The sequence below is a fragment of the Pteropus alecto genome, unplaced genomic scaffold (assembly GCF_000325575.1).
Source record: "Pteropus alecto unplaced genomic scaffold, ASM32557v1 scaffold6, whole genome shotgun sequence".
Classification (NCBI taxonomy): Eukaryota; Metazoa; Chordata; class Mammalia; order Chiroptera; family Pteropodidae; genus Pteropus; species Pteropus alecto.
The window spans coordinates 203,412-227,661 of record NW_006437738.1 but is presented as its reverse complement, the minus strand read 5'-3'; the positions used below and the strand labels follow the sequence as shown (position 1 = coordinate 227,661).

Here is a 24,250-nt window from a genome sequence, read left to right as displayed (position 1 = left end):
AAGCATAATCAGAAAAGGTGTTGTCATTAAAAGAGAAAAAATATCCAACTCTTGCACAAAATTATAGTTTTCCTGTAGGAGAAAATTAACAGAGAACATCTTAAAGATGGGCAGAGAGAAACAACAGATCATCTATAAATGAATAACAATTAAAATTACTACAGCGTTTTCAACAGTAACACTAAAAGCTAGAAGACAGTGGAATAAAATCAGCAAAGCATTGAGGTAGATGGGTATCCAGCAAAACTATCCTTCAAGAACACAGATGAAATAGAGACATTAATAGAAAAACAAAAACCAAGCAAATATACCAAAAACCTTGTGATAAAGGAACTGCTAAAAACAATGTTTCTATCTGTTTTTCTCTCTCTCCCTCTCCCTCTCTCCCGCCTCTCTCTACCACACACACACACTCTATAAAATGGAGACAATAATTCCAAGGTTTACCTGAGGTACCTATGATAATTATTATAATACACTTACTATGTGTCAGGCACTATACTAAACCTGTGCATGCAGTATATTTTGTTTACCAGCACAGTCCTCTCAGATAATTACTTCTGCTATTCTTCAGTTGATTGGTGAGAAAAATGATGCTCAGAGCAGGTAACTAATTTGTCCAAATTCACAAAAAAATTAGTGATAAAGCCAAGACTTGCATGCAGATCTGTCTGACTCTGAGTCTGAGCTCTTAACCACTGAGCTTCGTCACCAGTACAGTACAGAGAACCAGGAAAGTTTGATAAATTCTCAAGAGAAAAAGGCAGTCAGCATCGTCAACTATGAAATTACTCAGATGTTGAAATCATCAGACAAAGGCTATAAAGTAGTGATTATAACAATGATGTAAGAAGTATGGGTGAACACTTGAAACAAATAAAAAAATAGAAAGGCTCAGTAGAAAAACAGAAGCTATGACAGGGGCCCAAACAGAAATTTTACAACTGAAAGATACAACCACCAAAATAAATTCACTGGAGGGGATCAATAGCAGAAATGGGGGTAAGAGAGGAAAGAGTCAATGAACTTAAAGACAGATCAAAAGAAATCATATGTGGTGTTTTCTGATATCACATGTGTGGTTTTTCCACACCAATTCTCTGAAATAAACCGGGTTTCCAATAATTCAATTCAATTCCAGACCCATCTGGAGTCAGTATCAGATCCCACAAGTTACAGGACTCAGTCTGACAAGACTATCCCGACTCTAGGCAGCAGTCTCATATGGGGTTCCCAGGCTACTCACACTTCTATCCAGCTGACTACAAATTTAGAGGTTCCCAGCACCCATCTTCAAGTTTGATGATTCACTGGAATGATTCATGGAACTCAGGAAAGTGCCATACTTACTGTTACAGATTTATGATGAAAGATATCACTCAAAACAACAAAATGGAAAAGATACATAGGGCAGGGTATGGGGCTTGGGGGATGGAACGAAGAACTTCCATGCCCTCTTCAGGCACACCACCATCTTCCCAGCACATGAGTGTGTTCAGGAACCTGTAAGTTCATCAGATCATATTATTCAAGAGTTGTTATAACTCAATCTCCAGTCTGCCCCTCCTCTCTGGAGGTTGTGGGGGTGGTAGGGCTGAAAGTTTTCACCCACTAACCATGTTTGGGCTTTCAGGTAACCCGACTGCATTCTGAAGCTACCTGGGGCCCCGAGCTGAGTCACCTTATTAGCATATACTCAGATATGGTTGAAAGATGCTTGTTATGAATAACAAAAATACCCCTATGGCTCCGGAAATTCTGAAAGATTCAGGAGCTCTGTGCCAAGAACTGAGGACAAAGACCTAATCTATGTTTTTATTATACTATACAATCTGAACAATGTAGAGACAAAAGATTGGGAAAAAATGAACAGAGAGCCTCAGGGACTTATGGGACAATAGCAACGGGTCTAACATTTGTGTCATCAAAGTCTCAGAAAGAAAGGAGCAAGTGTGCAGTACAAAAACATTTTGAAAACATGTGAAAACTTCCCAAATTTGGCAAAAGATATAAACTTACAGATTCAAGAAGATCTGCAAACCCTAAACAAGTTAAATTCAAAGAAACCCACACCCATACACATCATAATCAATCTGCTGAAAGACAAGACACAGTAAATACCCTGAGGGCAGCCAGAGAAAATGCATTACGCAAAAGGGGGACAACAGTTTTAATGACTGTGGATTTGTCCTTAGACCATTGAGGCCAGAGGGCTGTGGAATGACATTTTAAAATGCTGAGGAAAAAGAACAGTCAACTGAAAATGCTATACCCAGAAAAAATATCATTCAAGAATGAAGGTAAAATAAAGACATTCTCAGATGAAAGAAAACTAAGAAAATTCATTGCTAGCAGGTCTATTTTTAATGAAATACTAAAGGAAGGAAAATGATACCAGAGGGAGATATGAAACTTCGGGAATGAATGAAAAGTAACAGAAATTGTAAATGGCAAATATAATGTATATAGTAAATATATATGATGATATATGGTAAATATAATAGACTCTTTTCTTTCTCTGACATTCTTTAAAATATGTATGATCACTTTGGCATACAGTTTGGCAGTTTCTCAAAATGTTAAACATATGACCCAGTAATTCCGCTCCTAGGTATACATACACCTAAGAGAAATAAAAACATACGTCTACACAAAAACTTGAACATGGATATTCATAGTAGTATTATTCATAACAGCTACAAAACGGAAACAACCCGAACTGAATTAAAAAAACCAACTATATATCTAAAACATGCGGGATGCCTCAGTGTTGAGAGGGAAATGTACATAGCACTCAACATTCATATTAGAAAATAAAAGTCTCATTTTCTTCTTTGACTTATGGATCTTTATCAGTTGAATATATATGTCTATTTTGGGGACTTGAAGTCTCCCCCCAAATATTTACCTTTACTGGCATATCTCGTTTTATTTCGCTTGGCTTCATTGAGCTTCACAGATATTGCATATTTTTACCAAATCGAAGCTAAAACCCTCCACTAGCAAAAGGATCACAACTCGCTGAAGGCTCAGATGATGTTTAGCATTTTTTAGCAATAAAGTCTTTTTTTAGGTAAGGTAATACATTTTTAAAGACATAATGCCGTTGCACACTTAATAGACTATAGAATAGTGTAAATGTAGCTTTTATATGCACTGGGAAACCAAAAACTTCTTCGTGTGACTCACTTTGTTGAGATATTCGCTCTATTGCAGTGGTCAGGAACTGAACCTGCAATGTCTCCGAGGTCCGTCTGTATTTGGAACCCTGGTTATACTTCTCAACAAGTGGTCTCCGAATATTTTTTTAATAACAGCTTTATTGTAATATGATTTACATACTAACTTTTCTGAGCCTCCAATTCTCCAACAAAGAAAAGGATAGTTTAATTTTTTCGACTAATGATGACACCTAAGAGTTCCTGTTCTGTTTTCTCAGGTTCTATATTTGTCTGTATGGCATCCATTAATTACAGGGCCAAACTAACGGCCAAAGTGGATACAGCTCCCCTGTGATCAGAGCTCATACTGTGAACCACCTCCTTTATCTAATTTCCACACACAAAGCTAACATTTCCCCTGACGTAAATCAACCCAGGGCCAGATGTCAGACATCTAGGAACAGCTCCTATATCCCGAAGCCAGCCAGAATTACTCAAACTAGCCGATCCTAAGCTGTTAACCATGTCATGTCTTGTCTTTCCCAAGGAAATCTCAATAAAGGCTGTGGCCTAATCCTTCCTCTGGCGCCTTTCTGTCTCCTGACTGACACTGGTGCTTCCTCCCATGGTCCTGCATGGCAAGTCATGCCTCTTGATTCTAGGAGAACTGTGAATAGCAAACTTTTCTTTCAATGGCATTGACCTCTCCAGGTATTCACTCAGTCACCTTTATAAGTTAACACCCAGGCACAAATCAGTTCCTACCTCAATAAATGCTTGTTTCTGATGGGGAGAGGGGCAGTGATCAGGTCTTAAATTTATTTTCTTCCATTGCCTACAACCTCTCTTTCCCACAGATATTAGCACTGTGTGAACTCATCATTATAAAAGTAGAACTTAATCATTGCTTGTGGAACTGAAAAGACAATTATGCCCTCTCAAGAAATTACTTGGTGACAAAGCCCAGGCTAGAAGCACGAGTATAAACTAGGGTGGCAGATTATGTTCAAACAAACCCAGGAAACGAGGGTTTTGGAGAAAATAACTGAGTCAAAAGCCTACATTTCCGTTTTAGGTAGTTACTGTACCTTTCATGATATTCTGTATTTGTGACCTATCCTCTGACTTCTTAGATAAGGAGCCTCTCTCGTTTGAATATATACTTGTAGACTGAGGGAGAAAAAAACAAAGAACAACTTAGTAAAACTGGTAATGAGAGAAATACGAAAAGCATACGTGCTATTTCCTAGACACTTCTGATCCTTCTTGTAGAGGGAGAGCTTGCAGGCCCAGCTTGCCAACCCAGGGGCACGGTGGAGAGAAGAGGCTGATGTAGAAAACACGTGGGCTGCAGACGGAGGCAGACCAGGGCTCCAGTCCCAGCCCTGTCACTCAACGGCTGGTGATCTTAGGCAAGTCATCAAACCTCTGGATTGCCTTGGATTCCTCATAGGGTTCTTGTGAGGATTAAGTCAGCTAAGGCATGCAAAGTGCGTGAGTGGCTGCTCACGGTAGGGGCTCCATGAATACTGCCGCCACTGTTTACACACTCACCACATCTCTTTCAGTAAACATCTCACTGAGCAGCTTCTAATGTGTCTGGCACTGGGCAGATCCTGAAACCTGGTCCTTGCCCAGAGGAGCTCCCAGTCCAGCAGGGGAGATAATGGTAAATGGACAATTACACTAAGGTGAGAAAAGTATCACATATTTATTAGAGAGGCAATATAAGTTAGGATTAGGTCTGTATGTGAGTGACAGAGACTCAGAATAACAGTGGCTCAACCTAGGTAGAAATTTCTCTCTCCTATAACAGTCTGAAGGTAGACAATCCAGAACTTATATGGTATTTCTGCTGTGATAAGTCCTTAGGGATTCCAACTTCTTCCAGCTCATGATTCTACCTTTCCTAAGACCCTTGCTCTTAAGGTCCAAGATGGTAGCTAGAGCTTGAGTGACAGAGACTCGGAATAACAGTGGCTCAACCTAGGTAGAAATTTCTCTCTCCTATAACAGTCTGAAGGTAGACAATCCAGAACTTATATGGTATTTCTGCTGTGATAAGTCCTTAGGGATTCCAACTTCTTCCAGCTCATGATTCTACCTTTCCTAAGACACTTGCTCTTAAGGTCCAAGATGGTAGCCAGTCATCACATTCGCATTCCAGGCAGCAGAACGGAAAAAAGGACAAAGAGGCAAAGACTTCACATGGACTGTTTCCTTAAGGAAGGCTCCCAGAAACTGTCACATAGCACATCCACTTATATCTCATTAACAGGATCTTAGTCACATGGCCACACATTGATATAGGGGAGGCCAGGAAATGTAGTCCTTGATCTGGCCATAAAAATTGGAGGTTCTCTTTCTATAGAAGAAGAAACAACAGATATTGCAAAACAACTAATAGTAGGCCAGAAGCAGAGTATCATAGAAGACAGAGTGGGGAATGTTTGATTCTGTCTGCTGGAGAGCTGGAGGGCTTCCAAGGAGAGAAGACACTTTTGTTGTTTTTAAGGATGAGCAGGAGTTTAACAATATTAAACAGATGACCCACCAAGTAGCAGGCAAGCAGTCCGCCACCTCAACAACCAGCACTTTGCTTTTATATCAATATGATATTTGAATAGGAAAAAGCAAGCAGAAAGGACTTCCCATACACCGTGCAGCTGGCTGTCCAACAGCTATGATGTTTGTAGAGTTTAAGTGGTTACTGGGATTTGTTAGAGAGAAACCATTCCCAGACTCAATGAAGCCCCACGCTCATTCTTAATAGGCTTCAGAGAGCTCTGTAGTAGAGCGGAGAATACGTGCAAGGAGACTGGCTTGGTGTAAATTATCAGGCCCTCCTATTGGAGAGGCAGCTTGCTGATGCAGAAAGAGCTCAGACTGACAGCCTCCTGCGTCAGCTGAAGTCAGCTGCGTGGCCTGGGGCAAGTTATTCACCTCTTGGGTCTGTTTCTTCCTTTGTCAAATAAAGTTAATCCTCACCTGCCTTGTAGAAATGTTGTAAAGAGTAGAGAGGATGTGAAAAGACAACCTGCACATGGTAACATCTCCAAAGTTCTTGTCTGTCTATCCTCGTGTGACCAGCAACCACCCCGAGTGTACGAGGCAGGGTGACCACCACTGGGATGGGGGTAGACTAAGACTGCTCCGGGGCCCCCTTCCCATCATGGTATGGGAGAGATAGAATCCTTCTACCCCACATGGACACCCTCCTGCTCAGAGTCCACATGCCGAGGGCTCAGCTATGATGGGTCAGAGCAGCAGGGGAGCCTGTTTTGGGGCCAGCAAACTTCTCCACCAAGAGCCCGAGTGAGTGCATTTGGCTTTGCAGGCCATAAAGTCTCTGTCGCAGTTACCTGATTCTGCGGCTGCAGCGCAGAGATTGCCGAAGACAACGGAGAACCAGTGGCTGTGGCTGTGAGCCAATAAAGCTCTATTTACAAAAACAGGCAGGGAAAGGCCTCATTCGTAGTTTGTCTGGACATTTATTTTTATTGAGCTTTCGGGAAAAAAACAGAACCTGATTGGTAGTGTTTGGCTTGTTTCGTGCCACTGATAAGAGGAGATGCTGGCAATGATGATGGCACTGGTGGAGGGCCAAGGGGCGGGCACAGAGGCCAGACAGGTGCAGGGTATGCTGTGTCTAAGGAACAGAAAGAAGGCCCCTGCAGCAGGAGCCCCAAGAGCCTGGGAGGGTAGAGATGGCACTGGCCAGACATAGCAGGGCCACCCAGGTCAGTCCACCCCAAAGCAAGAGGAAGCTTCTGAGGTTTTGAAGATGTTTTTCACTTGGGCTGAGAGGATGGTGTTAGGGGTACAGGAGAGTAGAAAAGGGCCAGGCGGTAATGGGATGCAGTAATTAGTCTGCATTTTGGAAAAAGAGTGCAGGGTACCAGAGAGCCTGAAGGAGACAGGAGCTTACGGCCACAGTGAAGGGAGCTCAGACTGGAGTGGAAGGGAGAAGAGGGTGCTGCCGGCAAGTAGGCAGGAGGCAATGGGAACAAGGCAGAGAGGGGCAAGTAGGTGTTGCGGGGGACAGCCAGGTTCAGGCTTGTGATGAGGATCAAAGGGGAGAAAAAGATGTAAAAAAGCACCTAGCAGTGCAGCCTCTACTGAAATAAATATTGGTTCTCCTCCCTCCTCACAGCCACTGCATTTCTGTGGCCACCCCTTAGTGCTCCACTCATCCATGTAGATGAGGACAACCAGGGCGCCCCCAGAGATGAAGGGGCAGGGAGCGCAGAGTGTGGGATCGATCAAAAGTCACCGACGCTTACAGGGCCCCAAGGGGTCCAAGGTTTGTGCCTCCCCACTCACCGGACGGTCGGGGACTTGTCTGACCTGGAGAGACTTCTGGAAAGAGTCGCTCTTAGAAAGGCGGACGGGTATCTCTCTTTCTAGGGAAGAGAAAATGTTGTTTGTCAGTTCCTTGTTGTCCTGGGAGTGACTGCAGACCAGGAGCTTTGAGACAGCCCCTGCCCTGCAGGGATCAGTAAGAGCAAGAGGAACACCTACTGAGTGACCTTGGGCAAGTTATTTAACCTCTCTGGTCCTGTTACAAATAGTGAATACTAACTACCTCATAGGCTGATGACTCAATTAAAGGAAGCGATGTGTGCAGAGCCTAAAACACAGGATGAGCACCCAAACGTATGAAAAAAAAGAGTACTGACTTCAAAAGTAAAATAAAACTCAGAACCTGGCGAAATTGAAATAAATAAATGTTGGATTAAATGCTGAAAAAACAAGCTATCAACCTCGTAAAGTGTTAAATTTAGTATTCACTGAAACGTCACGATTTACAGATTAGATTTTTTTCATTTGAAATTCCTGTGTATCCATGGTGACCGCTAGGAAAGCAAACCTATTAAGTGGGTCAGTAACTGTAAATGCATAGAAAAGCAGCACATGGAAGTGCTTGGCTCTGAGGTTGTTCTAACTTTCTTTTGCTGCAGCCACACCCTTCTCTAAGGCTGTTAGATGTTCTCTTCCCTGTGCCCTGGACTAGGGCTTCTCAAACTGGAATGTGCTTCGAGATTACCAGGGCATCTTAGTAAACTGCAGAGTCTGATTTAATCCATCTGGAGAGATGCTGATGCTGATGCTGCTGCTCCTTGGATCACACTTTGAGTAGAAAGTTTGCCACAACACAGGAAGTGGGGCAGCCTGCCTCCCCCCATCCAGGAAACCAACCAGAACCACCTTGCCCTCCTTCCCCACCTATCCTCTCTGCTCCTTTCTGCTGGTACCTCAGGATGCTGCTGTCTGTTTAAATGAAGGTGGCTCTCCCACCATCAACCTTGCTAGCTCCTCCCACACACTTCTCTCTGATAGGCTGAGGCTTTCGGAATGAGCCACGCTTCTGCATCGCTTCTTCTGAAATCTGGGTCTTGCCTCCTACCATCCGATGGAAACAGCTGTCCCAAAGTTCACTAATGAAGAGGAATTGTCACTCAAAAGGCTAACCTTATAATCAGCTTTTTGTTCTGCTTCCGTAGATGTGCTTGCCGCATAGGCTGTAGGGCAAGGTGACCTCGAAATTAACTAAAGACTCATCCTCCCTTTTGCTTGTTCTGTCTAAATAACAAATGTAACTGCCAACGCATAGCAACTCCCACACTCTGTAACCATCTGAGAACCAATCGGCCCATGCCAACTAAGGCCTATAAAAGCAAGGTTGCCCCTGAGCTCAGGGCCCAGATCTTCAGAGCGCTACCTTTTCTGGGACCATGGGACCACTGGCATAATAAACCTGAGTTCTCCAACTCTCCGAGTGGTGCCCGGTTTCTCGCGGGGTCTGATTTTTGCAACATTTCTGTAACACTAACAGGGGTTTCTTCTGGGGGTGATGAGAATGCTTTGGAATTAGATAGTGGTGATAGCTGTACAATTTTCTGAATATACTAATCACTGAATTACACACTTTCAAAGGGTAAATTTTATGTTATGTGAATTATATTTCAATAAAGCTGATATACAGATAAAGATCACAAACAACCTAAATATACGATTGCATGGCTCCTTCCTAGGCCTCATCCTGTGGCCCCTCTGCAGCAGCTGGCACCACTGACCCTCCCTCTGCACAGCCCGCTCTAGCCTCCACGGCCCCATTCTCTCTGGGCACCTCCTGCCTCTGTGGACCCTTTCTTCTGCCTCCTGCATGCAGGAGGCCTCCGAGGCTCTGACCTCAGCCTCCTTCTCTTCTCCCTTCTTTAATATTCTCATCTAGGAAAAACATCAAGGAGCATATCTGCTTTCAGAAATTTGCAGTTGAGAGTCCCGGCCTTAATCCTCCCTTAATCTCATCACCAATGGCACCTTGGACATGCCCACTGGGCTGTCCCATCGTCTCATTTCTGTCACATCTAAGGTCAAACATATGGCCTTTCTCCACAGACCTGATCCTCCCCTTGACTTCCTAGTTCTAAATGGAATATCTGCAAATGCTGGCTGCTGGATGCTTAGAACTGCTTTGAATCTGGAATACACCCAGCCCTAGTCTCTTCCTGGCCTGACCTAAAGTGCTTGAAGGGTCCCTGGATTTCCACGAGGTTCCATCTTCTTTATGGCCTCATATCCATCTTCTGTGCAAAAAAGTGTTAACATAGCACTCCTCATTGCTGTCCTTGAAGAGTTCTGCTTGCAAGGTTGGCCCTTAGCTGGCATCTGGGAACGTATATTTTGGGACAGTCCCCACCACTAACTGTGCTTTAATGGCTTACTGTGCCTAAACCATTTGTATAAACACTATAGTTTATGTTGAATACCTGATATATGTGCCAGGCAGGGAGAGTCTACATGATCAGCTCCCAGTCGGAGGCACTGGGCACTGAGTCTCTAACGAGCTTGCCTGGTGGGCAACATTTCACATGTGTTGGCACGACTCCATGCTGGAAGATTAAGCACATCCTGTGTGTGACCCCTTGGGAGCTTGCACCTGGTGTTCCTGGACTTTGCCCCCTGCACCTTTTCCCATTGCAGATTGTGGACTGCATGGTTTTACTCTAATAAATCACAGCCGTGAGACTCTTAGGGAATCACCACACCTGAGTGTGGTCTTGGGGACAATTCCCCTACCCTTGCTTATGCTGCCCCACAACTGCAGGCTCCTAGCCTTCAGAAAGAAGGTCTTAGTGGGCACCTTGCCCCAGCTCCTACCCAACCTGGAACCTTGCAGGCAACATGCGAGCAGCTCTGCCAGGGCCCCTCCAGGGGCAAGAAGCTCACCATCGTGTGAGACAGCACTGCCTGTGGGTGCCTCCTTCCTGCCCAGTGCCCTTACTTTCCCTAAGGACATTAGACTAAGGTAGGAGAATGGTTAACTGGACAGAGGCCAAAGACTGGCAAAAGTGCCAGGTTGGTTAGCCTGTCTGGGCAAAATCCTGGCTCCCCAACTGTGCTGGGAAACCTTGGGCACACGAACCTCTCTGTATCTCAGATTGCTGCTATATGATGGAAATAATAGGATCTCACTGAAGGCACACATGAGACAGAAGCTGGCCTGAGGATTTCAACACCAAGGACTTTCCGTGCCCCAATTAGACGGTGGCTGGGTGTGGCCAGGACAGAGGGGCAGAAGTCCATAAGCGATGCCTTACTGTTTATCAATGTTTTTCTCTGACACAGTTTTTCTCTCCGAAATCTCTCCGGATCCAGTTTCGAGTAGTCCCAACTGTTATAGCTCTGTGGGCAAGGATGGATACCTAGGACAGAGTCAAGAGGAAGAATGAAAACTTCTGCAAAGGAGAATGGGAGGGAGAGAGCACAGGAAGCCGGCATGTGAACACCTCCAAACTCTGCTTGTCTGTTCACTCATGATCTGGCTGCGTAGCCTTACTACATCGCTGTAAGAAATCTTAGCCACGAATACAACTTATGAGCTCTCCTAGCAAATCTAACGTGGCAGTGATCTTGGAGACCCCAGCACAGCAGGAGCTGTAAAAAGTCCTTAGCACAGTACCTAGTACCCAGGAACCTCTCAATAAATAGTAGTTTTCAATGTCTGGGTTGAGATGGGGAAAGTGGGGGAGGAGACAGAAAAGTGGTTGAAAAGCAGACATTGAACTGATGCTGTGTGCTGCAGGGGGACTACAGTTGGGCCACTTGGCGTCACACGGGGTGTGGAAGGTAGGATGACATAACCAGCATACTGCTTTTGAGTCACTGAGTTCTGGATCCATCATCCCACAGCACAAGGTTAACTTCTGGACAGCAAATGGGGCTATGTTCAGATCTGCTCCCTACAGATGCAGCTGGGCACAGAAAAGGGACAAAGAATGTCTGAGAATGGTTTTAAGGAAGCAGGACAATTGGCGCTCTTTGGGTGTCTACCTGCACACTTTAATGTCAAAGAGAGAAGAGTCCAGCTGTCTCAACGAAGGGGTGCGAGGGGAAACAATCATATACCTGGGCTCAGGTGAAAAATGCGTTTCTGGAACCGCTTTCCCCAGGAGAGAACAGTGTCGCTTACCTGAAATCCACAGGCTCATCGTGTTACAGATGTTAGACTTGAATTCGTGCGTGTTGAACCAGGACTGCGGGAAGCAGCAACAGAAGCTGGTGTACAGGGCTTTGCTCAGAAGTGATGGCAATCTCTGGGGGGGAGGGGCAAGCAGTGTTCAGGCAATATTCTGGGCACTTCTACACCCAGAAGAGAGCCCCTGACCTCAGAAAGGAACTATGATAAAATTCTCTACCTGACACCCTGTGGCCTTCCTGTTTATTAGGGGAACAATTTCCATCTGCAGCTGTTCCACAGGTGGGTGGACTCCTTATGCTACCTGGGGACCACTCCTCAAACATCATGCTACGCTAGGTCAGCAACCCCTCCCCCAGACCCTCTGCACATGGTCTGTGGCTCAGCCCCTTCTGCAACTTGGTCAAACAGTAGTCCAGAAGGTGACAAGATACATTTGACCTACCTATCTTTCTGTCTCTCAGAGAGAATACTAGTAAGTACTACTTACTCGGTTTTTTTTTATCCACAGGTATTGCTATTGTTTCTTAACTACGGTGGAGCTCAAATTATACACTTATATCTGGCTTTATGCCATTATAACATCATGCCAGATTTAACATTATAACATAAGCACTTCGCCCGGTTGCTATAAACTCTTTGGGAATTCTTTTTTCCAAGCGACCTTCATAATATTGTGCTGAGTGGGCATATCAAAATTTAGTAAACATCCCCTGTTGGTGGGTGTTACCCTGTTTCCAAGACTTTGCATTACAAATTATGCTGAATAACTGTTTTTATTTATTAAGCTATTTCATTGTCTGGCACATAGTAGGCAGTCAAAATTGTTGAATGAATGAATGCATGAATAAAAGCAGCTTTTCCTGTGAGATTATGTCTTCCAGAAGACGGTATACTACTGCTAATCACAGCAGCTATGGTATATTGGGGGTTTATCATGTGTTGGGCACTATGTCAAAAGCCTTGCAAACATCTCATGGAATCCCTAGGACAACTTGGTGAGAGAAGCATTATTATCCCCATTTTATGGGTGATAAAACTAAGGTTATGTTAAGCGGTCACATAACCACCTTTCAGCATAATTTTATCAATTCACTTCCTACTCATACTGTCTGAGTGCCGTTTCCCTATATCCTTAACAACATTGGGAATTATACTTTTTAAATCTAAGCTAACAGGGGTATTGAATTATTATTGTTTTAATTCATAGTTTTGATTGTTATTAGGATGAACTTTTTTCCTGTTTGTATTTCTACCCCTGGTGAATTTCTAGTTTATGTACTTTGTCCATTGGTCTATGGGGTGTTTTATTTTTTCTTATTGATTTGTTAGGAGTTATTTATGTTATGTGACATATATGGTATTGGTATTTTTGCACAGTTTCTCATTTGCTTTTTAACTTTATAGTAATCTTTAACATTTTTATATAATTAAGTTGATCAGTCTTTTCCTTTATGGTTATTTGGGATCATATTTAAAAAGTCCTCCCCTACTCCCAAATCATGTAAATATTCACTTATATTTCCCTCTAGCAATCTTTTCAGAACATATATCCATACATTCATATATAAAAAGTAAATATGTATATTCATACTTTTAATTTTTAAATAATGTTTATTTAAATACTACAGAAATATATAAAATAGAAAGAAAGTCTCTTATAACCTTATTCTCCAGAATATAAACATTGCTAAGAGTTTGGTAAATATTTTTTCAGATTTCTTTTCTATTCATAGGCAAACACACATACACATATACATTTTTAACAGAATTGTATAAATTACCTTATTTTTCACGTAAAATATATTACATCTTTCCCAAACAGTATGTATGGATCTACCTCATTTTTCATTATAAGTCAGTGTACAGATATATCACAACTTACTAATTACTCCCTATGGAAAGAATGTTGAGGGCATTCCATTGGCATTAGAAGTGAATAGCTATCTCATGTGATTTATTTTTCTAAACAGTGGTTAATACTCACTTTTAAGATAGCCTCTTCATGGTAGGACCTGGATTCATGAAACAAAAGAAAGGCATAGTGGAGGGATATCCGGTCGAACAGCTTATTCTGGATCTCCTTGTTTGGCTACCAGGAATAAACATGGACAAGGAATTACTAGAGTCCCATGTTGAAACAGCCAAGGGCAGAGATTCTTAACTGAGCATTTATCTCATTTTTAGGAATCTTATTCTCAAGATACTGAGCCTCATTATCATTTAGGAAATAATACAGCAGTTTGTTTCCTAGGATTCATAAGACATGCGCATAGAGGGAGGGTGTTGAAGAAAGCACCCTAATTCTGAACCAGGAGGTCCTGACTTTACTCTTGGCCCTGCCTTTGACCAGCCATTTTACACAGACCAGTCCCTAAAGCCCAGGGGAGCTGCAGGACATTGGGTAATGGCTAAAGCACAGGGTATATGGGCGAGACTTGGGAGAGGGAAGGATGAGGTGATGAATGAGGCTACAGGTGTGGTCGGTGGAATCGAAGGGGCTTATAGCCCATATTAAAGAGGATTTGTGCCATAGTAAAATAATTTAAGCAAGGGAGAGGAGCGATCAGATTTGCATTTACCTGGTACCTTTCGTGGAAGATCCACCAGAAGCTATCCAGCCATATGGCTGTCAGAGAAGGAGAGCAGAAAAACTTCTCTAACTCTCTATCTGTACAGAAAGACTTGAAAAGAAACAAAATTCACATTATTATTGTTGCTGTTATTGTTCTTCTTTTAAAAATTCACCTGGAGCCACAGATGCATAATCATCTCCACTCAGAAACTTCTCTTCCTCCTTTGCATCCCATACCTTGTTACTGCTATTAATCACACCATCTTTCTACTCGTCGTCTTCTGAGTCAACATACTTTAGAGTCAACTCAAAAAAAAAAAAACAAAAAACACCTAACCTTTTAGTGAGTGCTGACTATTTACCTTGCCAGGTGTTTTTACACGTTCCCCCTTTAACCCCTGTAATAATCATGCAAGGGATGCATCATTATCTCTGTTTTACAAATGAGGAAACCAAGGACTAGAGAGCTGAAGTCACTTGCCCAAAATAATACAGCCAGCAAGTGGCAGAGCCAGGATCAGAACCCATAACTCTAGATGGGTGCTCTATGCTCTCACCTATATTCAATTCATAGTCATCAATATCAACACACACAATATTAGACAAATGCAAATCACTGGACCATAAGAGTCTGCTGAGTTGGTAGTAAGCACCTGGAATACTAAAATTAGAATGGAACTATCAGTGAACTCCGGGGGCAGAAAATTCGGCCTTCATTGTCAGGCAACTGGGTCTTGAAACTTGTGCTGACTCCAAAGCTACTACCATAATAACGTAAATTGAAGGCTTACCACATATCTGGCACTGGCCTATGCACATTCATCCTTTATCTCACTTTATTTTTTCACAGTCTATGTGGTAGGTGTTTAGTTATCCCCAGCTTATGCAAGAGGAAAGTGAGGACTGAGAGGTTAAGATTCTTGCCATGCCTTATACAGCCCAGGAGGTCTGAACGCAGGCGGTCTGGCCCCAGAGACACCACACGCGCTGCCTCTCCTCTGACCCTTAGAAGAGCAAAGAGAACGCACTCTCTCCACCTTCTGGGACGCAAAGGGGAAGACTCCTCAGTGCTCCCTTCAAGCCTACCTGGGAAGCCGAGGGAATCGTGCATTAAGCAAGCCTCCCTCTAGCAAGCTCTCTGAGCCTGGCTCTTGGTTCTGTCTTTGTCACCGTTCCTCACATTTCCTTAGAGAGGCAGTAGAGCGCAGCGGTGAAGAGCACAGACTTTGGTACCGGATGGCCAGGATTCAAATCCAGCTCTTACGCTTAGACCTTGAGCAACGTTATTGAACTTGTGTGTTCTCCGTTGCCTCATCCAGAAAATAGAGATGATGATGATGATGAAGATGATGATGATGATGATGATGATGATGATGATGATGATAGTCCCTAGCACAGACGGCTGTGAGGATTAAATGAGTGAGCGATACTTCCGAAGCACGGAAAACAGTGCCAGGCACTTGGAAACAGTTGCTAAGAGTGTGCTAGTTTCTTATTGTTTGTTTATTCAGATTCCTACTTCCTCTCAAAAAGATTTCATTTCAGGCCTTCAGCAGATACTGGGACAAACACGATACAGTGTGATAGGTCCCCGGGGAGAAGGAACCGCAGGGGGTGTGGAGCCCAGAAGGGCATCTGTGCCGGGGGAGCTGGGAAAGGTTTTACCAGCACGTACGACTGGATGAAGGGAGAGCGGAGAGCTCCGCAGACAGGGAGAGAAGCACGGCCCATGCTGTGAAACCGCACCGCACATTTGGGGAACTCCTGGGGCTTCTGTGCAGTGGCGAGAGGCCTGCAGGAGCCAGACCATGAGGTACCCAGGTCCTGGGGCTGAGAGCCGTTCTGAAACAGGACGAGGAAGGGTGGCTGCTGGCACCAATGAATTTTCAACAGGGCAGGAAAACAAGAGATTGATGTTCTAGAAACGTCCCTGGAGGCCGTGTAGAAGACGTATTAGAGGGGATTGAAATGGCAAGGCAGACGATGCACAGGGCAGCAGGTGCCGTGATCCAGATGGGAAGCTGTGGACGTGACTGTGGCACTGGGAAGGAGGAAGAGTCACAGTAAAGGCGGTAGTTAAGTCAGAGGCTGCTCGGTTGCGGGGCGAGGGTAAGGGACGAGACTGTGTGACTCTGAGGTGGAAGGCTGTGGTTGTCAACAAGATAGGGAACCGGCACGGGGTGGGGGTGGGAGGATCTGAGGGGAATCAGGGCAGGAGGCAGAGGGACATGTGAGTCGGAGCACAGCAGTCTGGCGGTAGCTTGGACACAGTTCTCAAGTGGTGATTAGCCTCCTGTGGGGAGGTTACCAAGGTCTACCAGCCCCCTACGAGTCTGTGCAGAGGGAGGGGTCCTGGAGAACATGGATGGTGAAGGGGCCTGGAAGACCAAGATGGTGCTGCCCGAGGAGAGGGAGAATGCTACCACAGAAAAGAATTTCCACGTGCAGGGAGCTGTCCTCTAGGTCAATTGTACGGAGACCCAGAGGTGACCTTAGATGACCTCTAAGATGACAACACAAACACATCCTTCGGACTTGGCGATATGAAAGCTATTGGTGGGTAGACTTGGGCCACTTTCAGTAATGGGGGAAGGGTGGGAAACCAGACTGTAGTAGCATGAAAAGAAAATGGAGGTGAGAACTGAAACCAGCAAGTGTGGGCAGCCCTTCCGAGAAATCCCAGGTGGGGTTCACTGCTGAGTCGGTGCCCTGCTGCTCACACAGGGCTTCTGTCCTCATGGGGCTCATGGCCTAGCAATGGCCTCTACAATCTCTTAAGCAGAGGCAGTCAGCTGCTGAAAGAGAGTGGGAGGTGATGGAGGAGAGGATTTAAGAAGGCAAGTGAATGTGTGGGGTGGCCCCTGAGCAGGATGCAAGAGGGTCCTTTTAAAGGCAAGGTACGAATTTTCCTTGAATTTCCTGGGAGCCAAAGAAAAGCAGGAAACAGCATCAGTTACAAGGCTAAAAAGAATTCCAGGAGATGCAGTTTTTCTTGGGATTAAGGCCTAAGGAAACATACCCCATGGGACCTCAATAATGGAACATGAAGTAATACAGTAGTCACTGTCCTTGGGGCTACCCACACAGCAAATGGAACATGACCAAATGTGGCTGGACGGTCACACAAACACAGTGGATCCACGAAACACGCAATCCATTTGTTCTCGTCTTTCTTCCTTTTTAAAATATAGAAAAAGGAAGAAGAAAAAACTATAACCTTATCACTCAGAGAACACCTGTGATATCCATGTATGGTTTTACCCCAGATTTTCCTGTGTGCTTATATCACACTGTATTGATTTTTTTTTTTTTACTACTCTATTCCCTATGCTGTACTTTACAATCCTGTGACTATTTTGTAACTATCAATTTGTACTTCTTAATCCCTTCACCATTTTCACCCAACCCCCCCCAAATCTCCTCCCATGTGGCAACCATCAAAATATTCTCTGTATCTATGGGTTTATTTCTGTTTTGTTTGTTCATTTATTTAGTTCTTTAGATTCCACATATAAGCGAGATCATATGGTATTTGTCTTTGTCTGACTTAGTTCACTTAGCATAATATCCTTTAGGTTCATCCATGTTGTCCCAAATGGTAAGATTTCATTCTTTTTTATGGCCAGGTAATATTCTATTGTATATATGTTACCACTTCTTTATCCAGTCATCTGTTGATGGGCACTTATGTTGCTTCCATATCTTGGCTATTGTAAAAAGCGCAAACAGAGGGGTGAACAGAGGGGTGCATATGTCTTTTTCAGTTTCTTCAGATAAATACCCAGAAGTGGAAGTTCTAGGTCATAAGGTGGTTCCACTTTTAATTTTTTGAGAAACCTCCAAATTGTTCGCCATAGTGGCTGTACCAACTGGCAATCCCACCAACGGTGCATGAGGGTTCCCTTTTCTCCACATCCTTGCCAACACTTGTTCTTTTGATTTATTGATGATGGCCATTCTGACAAGCGTGTAGTGATATCTCTCATTATGGTTTCAATTTGCATTTTTCTGATGATTAGTGATGTTAGCATCTTTTCGTATGTCTATTGGCCATCTGTATGTCCTCTACTTTACTGAATTCATTTACCAGTTCTAATAGCTTTTTGGTGGAATCTTTAGGGTTCTCTACATAGTATGTCATCCGCAAATAATGAGTTTTACGTCTTCCTTTCCAATCTGGATGCCTTTTATTTCTTTTTCTTGCCTAATTGCTGTGGCTAGGACTTCTAACACTATGTAGAATAAAAGTGGTGAAAGTGGACATCCTTGTCTTGTTCCTTGTAGAGTTTTTCATATACTGATATTTTTCATTTAACAACACAGCATAGAATGTTAAAATACACTCTGTATAAAATATTCATTTCAATGGCTAAGTAGTCCATGATAGATATACCCCAAATGACTGCTATTCTTCCATTATCGATGATTAAACTGTTTCTAATAACACTGATAATAAAAACTACCATTTTTTTGAGAACTTATGACTCACTCAGCACTATGCTAAGTGCTTTTATACACCTATCTTATTTAATTTTACAATAATTCTTAAAGGCAGAGACTGTTGTTGTCCCTCTTTTGCAGTAGAAGAAACCAGAGCCCAGAGAGGTACTTAACCACCAAGATGTACTGCCTTCCAGTTCCTTGCTGTCATAAATGACAATGTGGTGAACATCTTTTTGCACTGTCCTTGAGAAAATGTGATGCTCTGGGTGCCCGCTGCTCCTCCCTGTCTGCATTGAGGAAAGCAGGAGATCAGGTCCCCTACCCCAGCGTAACCACTGCCTGGCCCAGAGACCAGTGCCTGGTGAAAGGCAGATATCCACTTGTTGATGGCAGTCCATGCTGGAGCCTGACACCGGAACTTCAGCAAATACCGTTGTCATACTTGGCAGTGACTGGCCCAAACAGATCATCACTCTTAGGAAGTCTGAATGCAAGACACAGAGAAATGAGACAGATAGAACTGGAGACCCAGCCAGAGAGAAGGCAGCAGGGAGAAATCATGAAGAAGAGAGGAGAGAAGGAAGGAAGGAAGGAGAGAGGAAGATGGGGAAAGAATAAAAGGGAGAGAGAGAAATAGAGAATGGGGGGTGTGGGGAGGAGGGGCAGCCTGTAGTTTGAAGCAAGCAGCAGTGAGAAGTACAGGTAGAAGAGATTGAGGAGCCAGGTCCCAGGCATGTTGAGGTGACCAGTCAGGAGCTGACAGGACAATGACCAGTGTTGCTTTGGGGACACTGGAGTTGCTGTGCAATCATGAAGCGTGATGAGGCACAGCTGCAGGGCTGCTAAGACCATTTTCTATGCATCCTCCCCTCCCCATACCTCCTCACAGCGTTGTGGCCAGCGCTGTATCACATAAGCACACAAGTTCTTCTGGGCCCTTCCTTCCTTCCTAAGGAACCCAGTGTGTACTGCTCTCCAAGCAGGTAACTCACCCCAAGGGGTACCATGCGCCATAGGAAAAAAATATTGTAACTAATGTCTTATTAAGAAAAAAATAGAAATTAAGTTTATCAATATACAATATAGCGATCGACAACAGAACACGTATATCATTCATAAAAAAAATACGTCATAAGGACTTGTACTCAAAATGTTTTGTTAATAGGATTCATGATCAAAACAGTCTGGAGACCAGTGCTCTGGTGTAAAGAATCTAGGTTTCAGAGAAGACATGGGCTTGGGATCTAATCTCAGCTCGGTCACTTGCAAACTGTGTGGCCCTCAGTGGCTTACTCAATTGCCCTGAGTCTCGGTTTCCTGGGATGTAAAGCTGCGTCCATTGCGTGGGTGGCTGTAGAGTACAGCTGGGCCCACAGCTGGACCTCACAGAGGTGAGCTGCCCATCCCTTTCTTACCTTACCGGTAAGGGGGCTTCTCTCAGACTGCACCACATTGTCAACCATGTCACAGAAGTCCACCCCATTGGGAAGCTCGTTTGGCCTGGAGCTGTTAAACGGTGGGTGCTGGTACAGCTCTGCCAGCAGATTCTTATCTGCTGTTTTCTAAAGCAAAAAAGCAGAATATGAAAATGGGGCCCATCACTCTGACAGTTTAAGACAACAGGATAGCTTCTCCTTTTTATCATGAAGACAATTATAACGACCTTACAGAAGGCGGAAAAAAATGAGGGTGCGTTCATGACCCCAATGCCCCTTGCCAAACATCTGCTTACATGGTTCCTATTTTCTCTTTCAGGCTTTGAGTACATGTATGCAAATATATGTACCTTCAATCATTTTATAATACATTTACACACACACACTTATGTCCTGCTCTATCCACTTAACTTTAGATTTTTCACATTGCTACACTGTCTTCAAATTTATCATTTAAAATAACATGTCCTGTTAAGAAGATGTGCTATAATTTAGTCAACTACACACTGTTACTTCCAATTAATATTACTGTCACATGATAATAAAGTTAATAATAATAACTTGGAACATAGTTTCCCCCCTCCTTGGCTTATTTATTTAGTATGACTTTCTCAATACAGAAATATTAGATCAAAGAATACGACTATCCTCATGGTTCTTAATATATATTAAGTGGATTTCTGAATAAAAATAAAATATGACTATAATAAAATGTAAAAATGCAGGAAAGTAGAAAGAGGAAACCAATTACCATCACCCAAAGGCACCTACTGGAAACATTTTGAGGAACTGAATTTCTCCCTAATTGGACTATCGAGTTGACAATGGAAGAATTCAGTGATTAACTGCACTGACTGAGTCAGACAACCTGTGGTCAGATGTCAGCATCACCCTGTACTAGCTGTGCCACCTTGGGCAAGACATTTAAATCTGTTTGGCCACCATCATGGGTCATATGACGGTTTCGGTGCAAACTCTCAACCACTGGGCTTTATGTTGTGTAGGAATTTCCCAGGCTAAAAGGTGAAAAAAAGATAGCGATACCATTCTGGTTCATAATCTCCAGCACTGAAAGGTTTGTATACATATGACCTGGGTGGTTTAAAGAGCAAACTTAGGAGGATCTTAACTGGGGCGGCTGCTGGAGAGGCAGCAGCGAGCACCTGGCCATGGGGCTGAGGATCTGAGCAGGAAGTGGGGCTCTGCCATCAACAAGCTGCACGATGCCGCAGGTCACCTGACTACCCCTGAACCTCAGCTTCCCAGGGCATCTGCAGTGATCGCCATAACTGGCACTGCTGTGTCCACGGCCCCTCTGAGCGACTGTGTGTGACCGGATCTGAACTCATTGTTTCTAAGTTCTGAAAATAAACAGATGGCCTCTGGAACACTCTTCATTCTACCCTTTCTAGGGTGTTATAAGAAATTCTACCATTATTCAAATACCTTAAGATCTTCTAAAAAGGGAATTCAAATACCTTAAGATCTTCTAAAAAGGGAATTCTGCAATTTTCCTGCATAATCACCATCCAGATGCAAAGTATCTGTCCCACCCAACCCCCCAGGAATAAAATTGATTTCATGCCCAGCAGAAAACAGTCACAAACAGACCCAGGAATAGATCACTTACCCTTTTAACAACGGAAGATTTGACATTCCTGGATTCTGGGTCACCGCAAATGTACTGTAATTTTCTTTGACTTTTGTCTGCAGAAGAATGGAAGAGAAACAGGATGTGAGGAACCGCGGGTCTGTCCACTGCTGTGATTTTTCATTCGACCTGAGCTGCCTGACGACACACGTTATTAGTCTCACTAGATCCCGCTCCTGTTGCTGACTTATCTGGAGTCCCCTCCTTATCTGATTAGACTGCTTGAGCCAGAGAAGCAGCCAGGAGGAGTAGACCAAACATAGGCTTTGAAATCAAGCTGGGACAAATCCAGGACCTGCCACAGACAAGCTGTGTGACTTACGGGAAATTACTCCCTTCCCTCAAGCCTGTTCCTCTTCTATGAAATATATTCAGTGGCACCGACCACACAGGTAGGAGGCCCTTGGAAGATCTAACAGGGGACTACGTATGGAAGCACCTGGTGCAACATGGCACGTAGCAGGTAGTCTCTAAATGGTATTGTCCTTCCCTCCTTCCTTGCCCGATGTCAAGAAGTCAGATTTAAGGCTCCTTCAGAAGAGGAGAAAAATATCCTCCATCCAAAACTCTGGATTCCTACTCAATGCATTTTAGATATGAAAAAACCAACCCCCACAAAAACACCATCTAAGGCTGTGAAAAAGGATTTTTGCCTCTGTCTCCTGAGCCGCCACGACTTTTCTCTCTTAAAGACTTCTTCTCCAACTCAAATTTCTCAATTGCCTTCAAAAACCAAAAAGAAATGGGGCATTAGGAATCGATGCAAACCTTGGCGGAGGGTGGGGGTCAGGGACAGGGCCGCTTCTCCTGTTGGTGTGTAAAAGGCACGGAGCAAAGTTTGGGACAGCGCCTTACTGTCTTCCCCTAGGCAGGAGGGCCTTGGTGGCAGGCAGAGTCACTGACTCATTTCCCTGTCGCCACCAACACATCTCCCCAGCCCGCTCTCTCACACTGCCCCTCCTCCTGGCAACATCTCCCCCGGGCCTGCACCTCTGAGGACAGCATTTGGAACGGTTCCAATCACGGCTCCACCGGTTACAAGCTTCTGTTCAATCTCTCTGTAAAAGGGGGATAATAATACCTACCGTCCAAGGTTCTTATAAGGTCAGATATAAAGTTATTTAATGCATCTTAAAACACAGGCACAGAGGCTACCTGATGGAGCTGCTCAATAAAGGGTAACTGTTGTTACTATTCATCATTATACTTTTGACCTCTTGAGGGATTTCCCTTGATCTCTGACTCCTCCCCTAGGAGCATTCAAGGTACATAGTCCCACACCCTGCTCTTTCCACTTTTAGTTTCTAAAGAACTTCCAGGGAAGTCTGATGATTGGTTAGGCTTAGGTATCATTCCTCTAGGTGGAAACATGACCCTGAAATACAGGTGAGAAGCTAGAATCTGTGAACGTATTGTTCATTCACAAATATTTCCTGAGCATCTACTACAAGCTGAACACTGTGCTGATGTCGAGGATGCAGCAATGAGCAGTGACGCCGCTGTCCCTGCCCTCCTAGGGCTCATAGATTAGTGGGGAGAAGCCGGTGATCATGGCGTGAATGGTGCTGCCCTGGAGAGAGACAGGATGCCAGGAGTGTGCCCTGGAGGGGCACCTACGCTAATCTTGGGGTGGAAGGTGCAGAGAAGGCCTTTCCAGAGGTAGCGACCCACAGGCAGAGAGAGGAAGGCAAGAGCCTACTGCTGGAGTGAATGGTGAAGCTGTGAGAGTGGGCGAATGAGCTGTCAAGGGAAGGAGACTGGAAAAAAGAGATAAGCAAGGTTCATGGCCAGAAACTGGAAGGAGACCCACACTCAGGGTATGGGAGACGGGACAGAAACAGGACCTGGCTGTGTGGACTGTGGGGAAGAGGCTCTGGGACTCAGTAGGAGACGGCTCACGTGTGCGTTAGTTCTCATGTATTAAGCACTTATTTTGCACTGTGCTAGATGCCTGCACTGTGCTAGATGCTCTCCAGGAGGGCAGGACGGAGGCTAGAGAAACCAGTCTGGCTATAGGTGCTGACTCAGAAGAAATGGGCACCCAGTCGAGGCCTGGTATATAAAGGGCAAACTGCGGCCGACAGAGGTTGGGAAGGATAGCCCAGTGATGGGCTCTGGTGGCAGCAGGCAGTCAGCATCTGACAGACCTGACCAGCTGCCTGGGCAGAGGAGCAAGGACAGGCGAGGGGTCCCTTCCTTCATGTCATCTGAAGACCAAGAGGGTTCCTGCCGGCCCCATCCTGGTTCTGACTGGCAATTTGAGGGAGCTATGCCAATGCTGGGCAGTCTTGAAAAGCCACCAGATCCTGCTTCTGGGAGGATCATGGCATTCTTTTTCTTGGCTTTAAAATTGTCATTAAAAAATCACAGGGGTGACATATAAATACATTCTTGTTGTAAAATACCCAAACATTACAGAAGTATGTGGAGTAAAAGCGTTTACCCACTTTCTATCCCATCCCCTTCCCAGAACTGACTCCATCTGGGGTGTACTTCCAGATT

At 44.3% G+C, this 24,250-nt stretch overlaps 1 protein-coding gene across 10 annotated transcripts in view; it reads right to left on the bottom strand.

Annotated features, from left to right (window-relative positions):
- FAM227A (family with sequence similarity 227 member A) overlaps positions 1–24,250 on the bottom strand; it is a 53,777-nt gene that overhangs the window by 19,072 nt on the left and 10,455 nt on the right. For 4 of the 10 annotated variants that reach the window (XM_025048860.1, XM_025048862.1, XM_015591622.2 and 1 more), the window contains exons 4-12: positions 22,402–22,471; positions 21,728–21,804; positions 20,077–20,223; positions 14,226–14,327; positions 13,631–13,735; positions 11,638–11,761; positions 10,766–10,870; positions 7,485–7,564; positions 4,250–4,331 (exon numbers count right to left, since the gene is read on the bottom strand). In XM_025048860.1, the coding sequence (XP_024904628.1) occupies positions 4,250–4,331; positions 7,485–7,564; positions 10,766–10,870; positions 11,638–11,761; positions 13,631–13,735; positions 14,226–14,327; positions 20,077–20,223; positions 21,728–21,804; positions 22,402–22,471 (892 nt within the window). The other 6 variants (XM_015591621.2, XM_025048865.1, XM_025048866.1 and 3 more) reach the window with 6 other exon arrangements.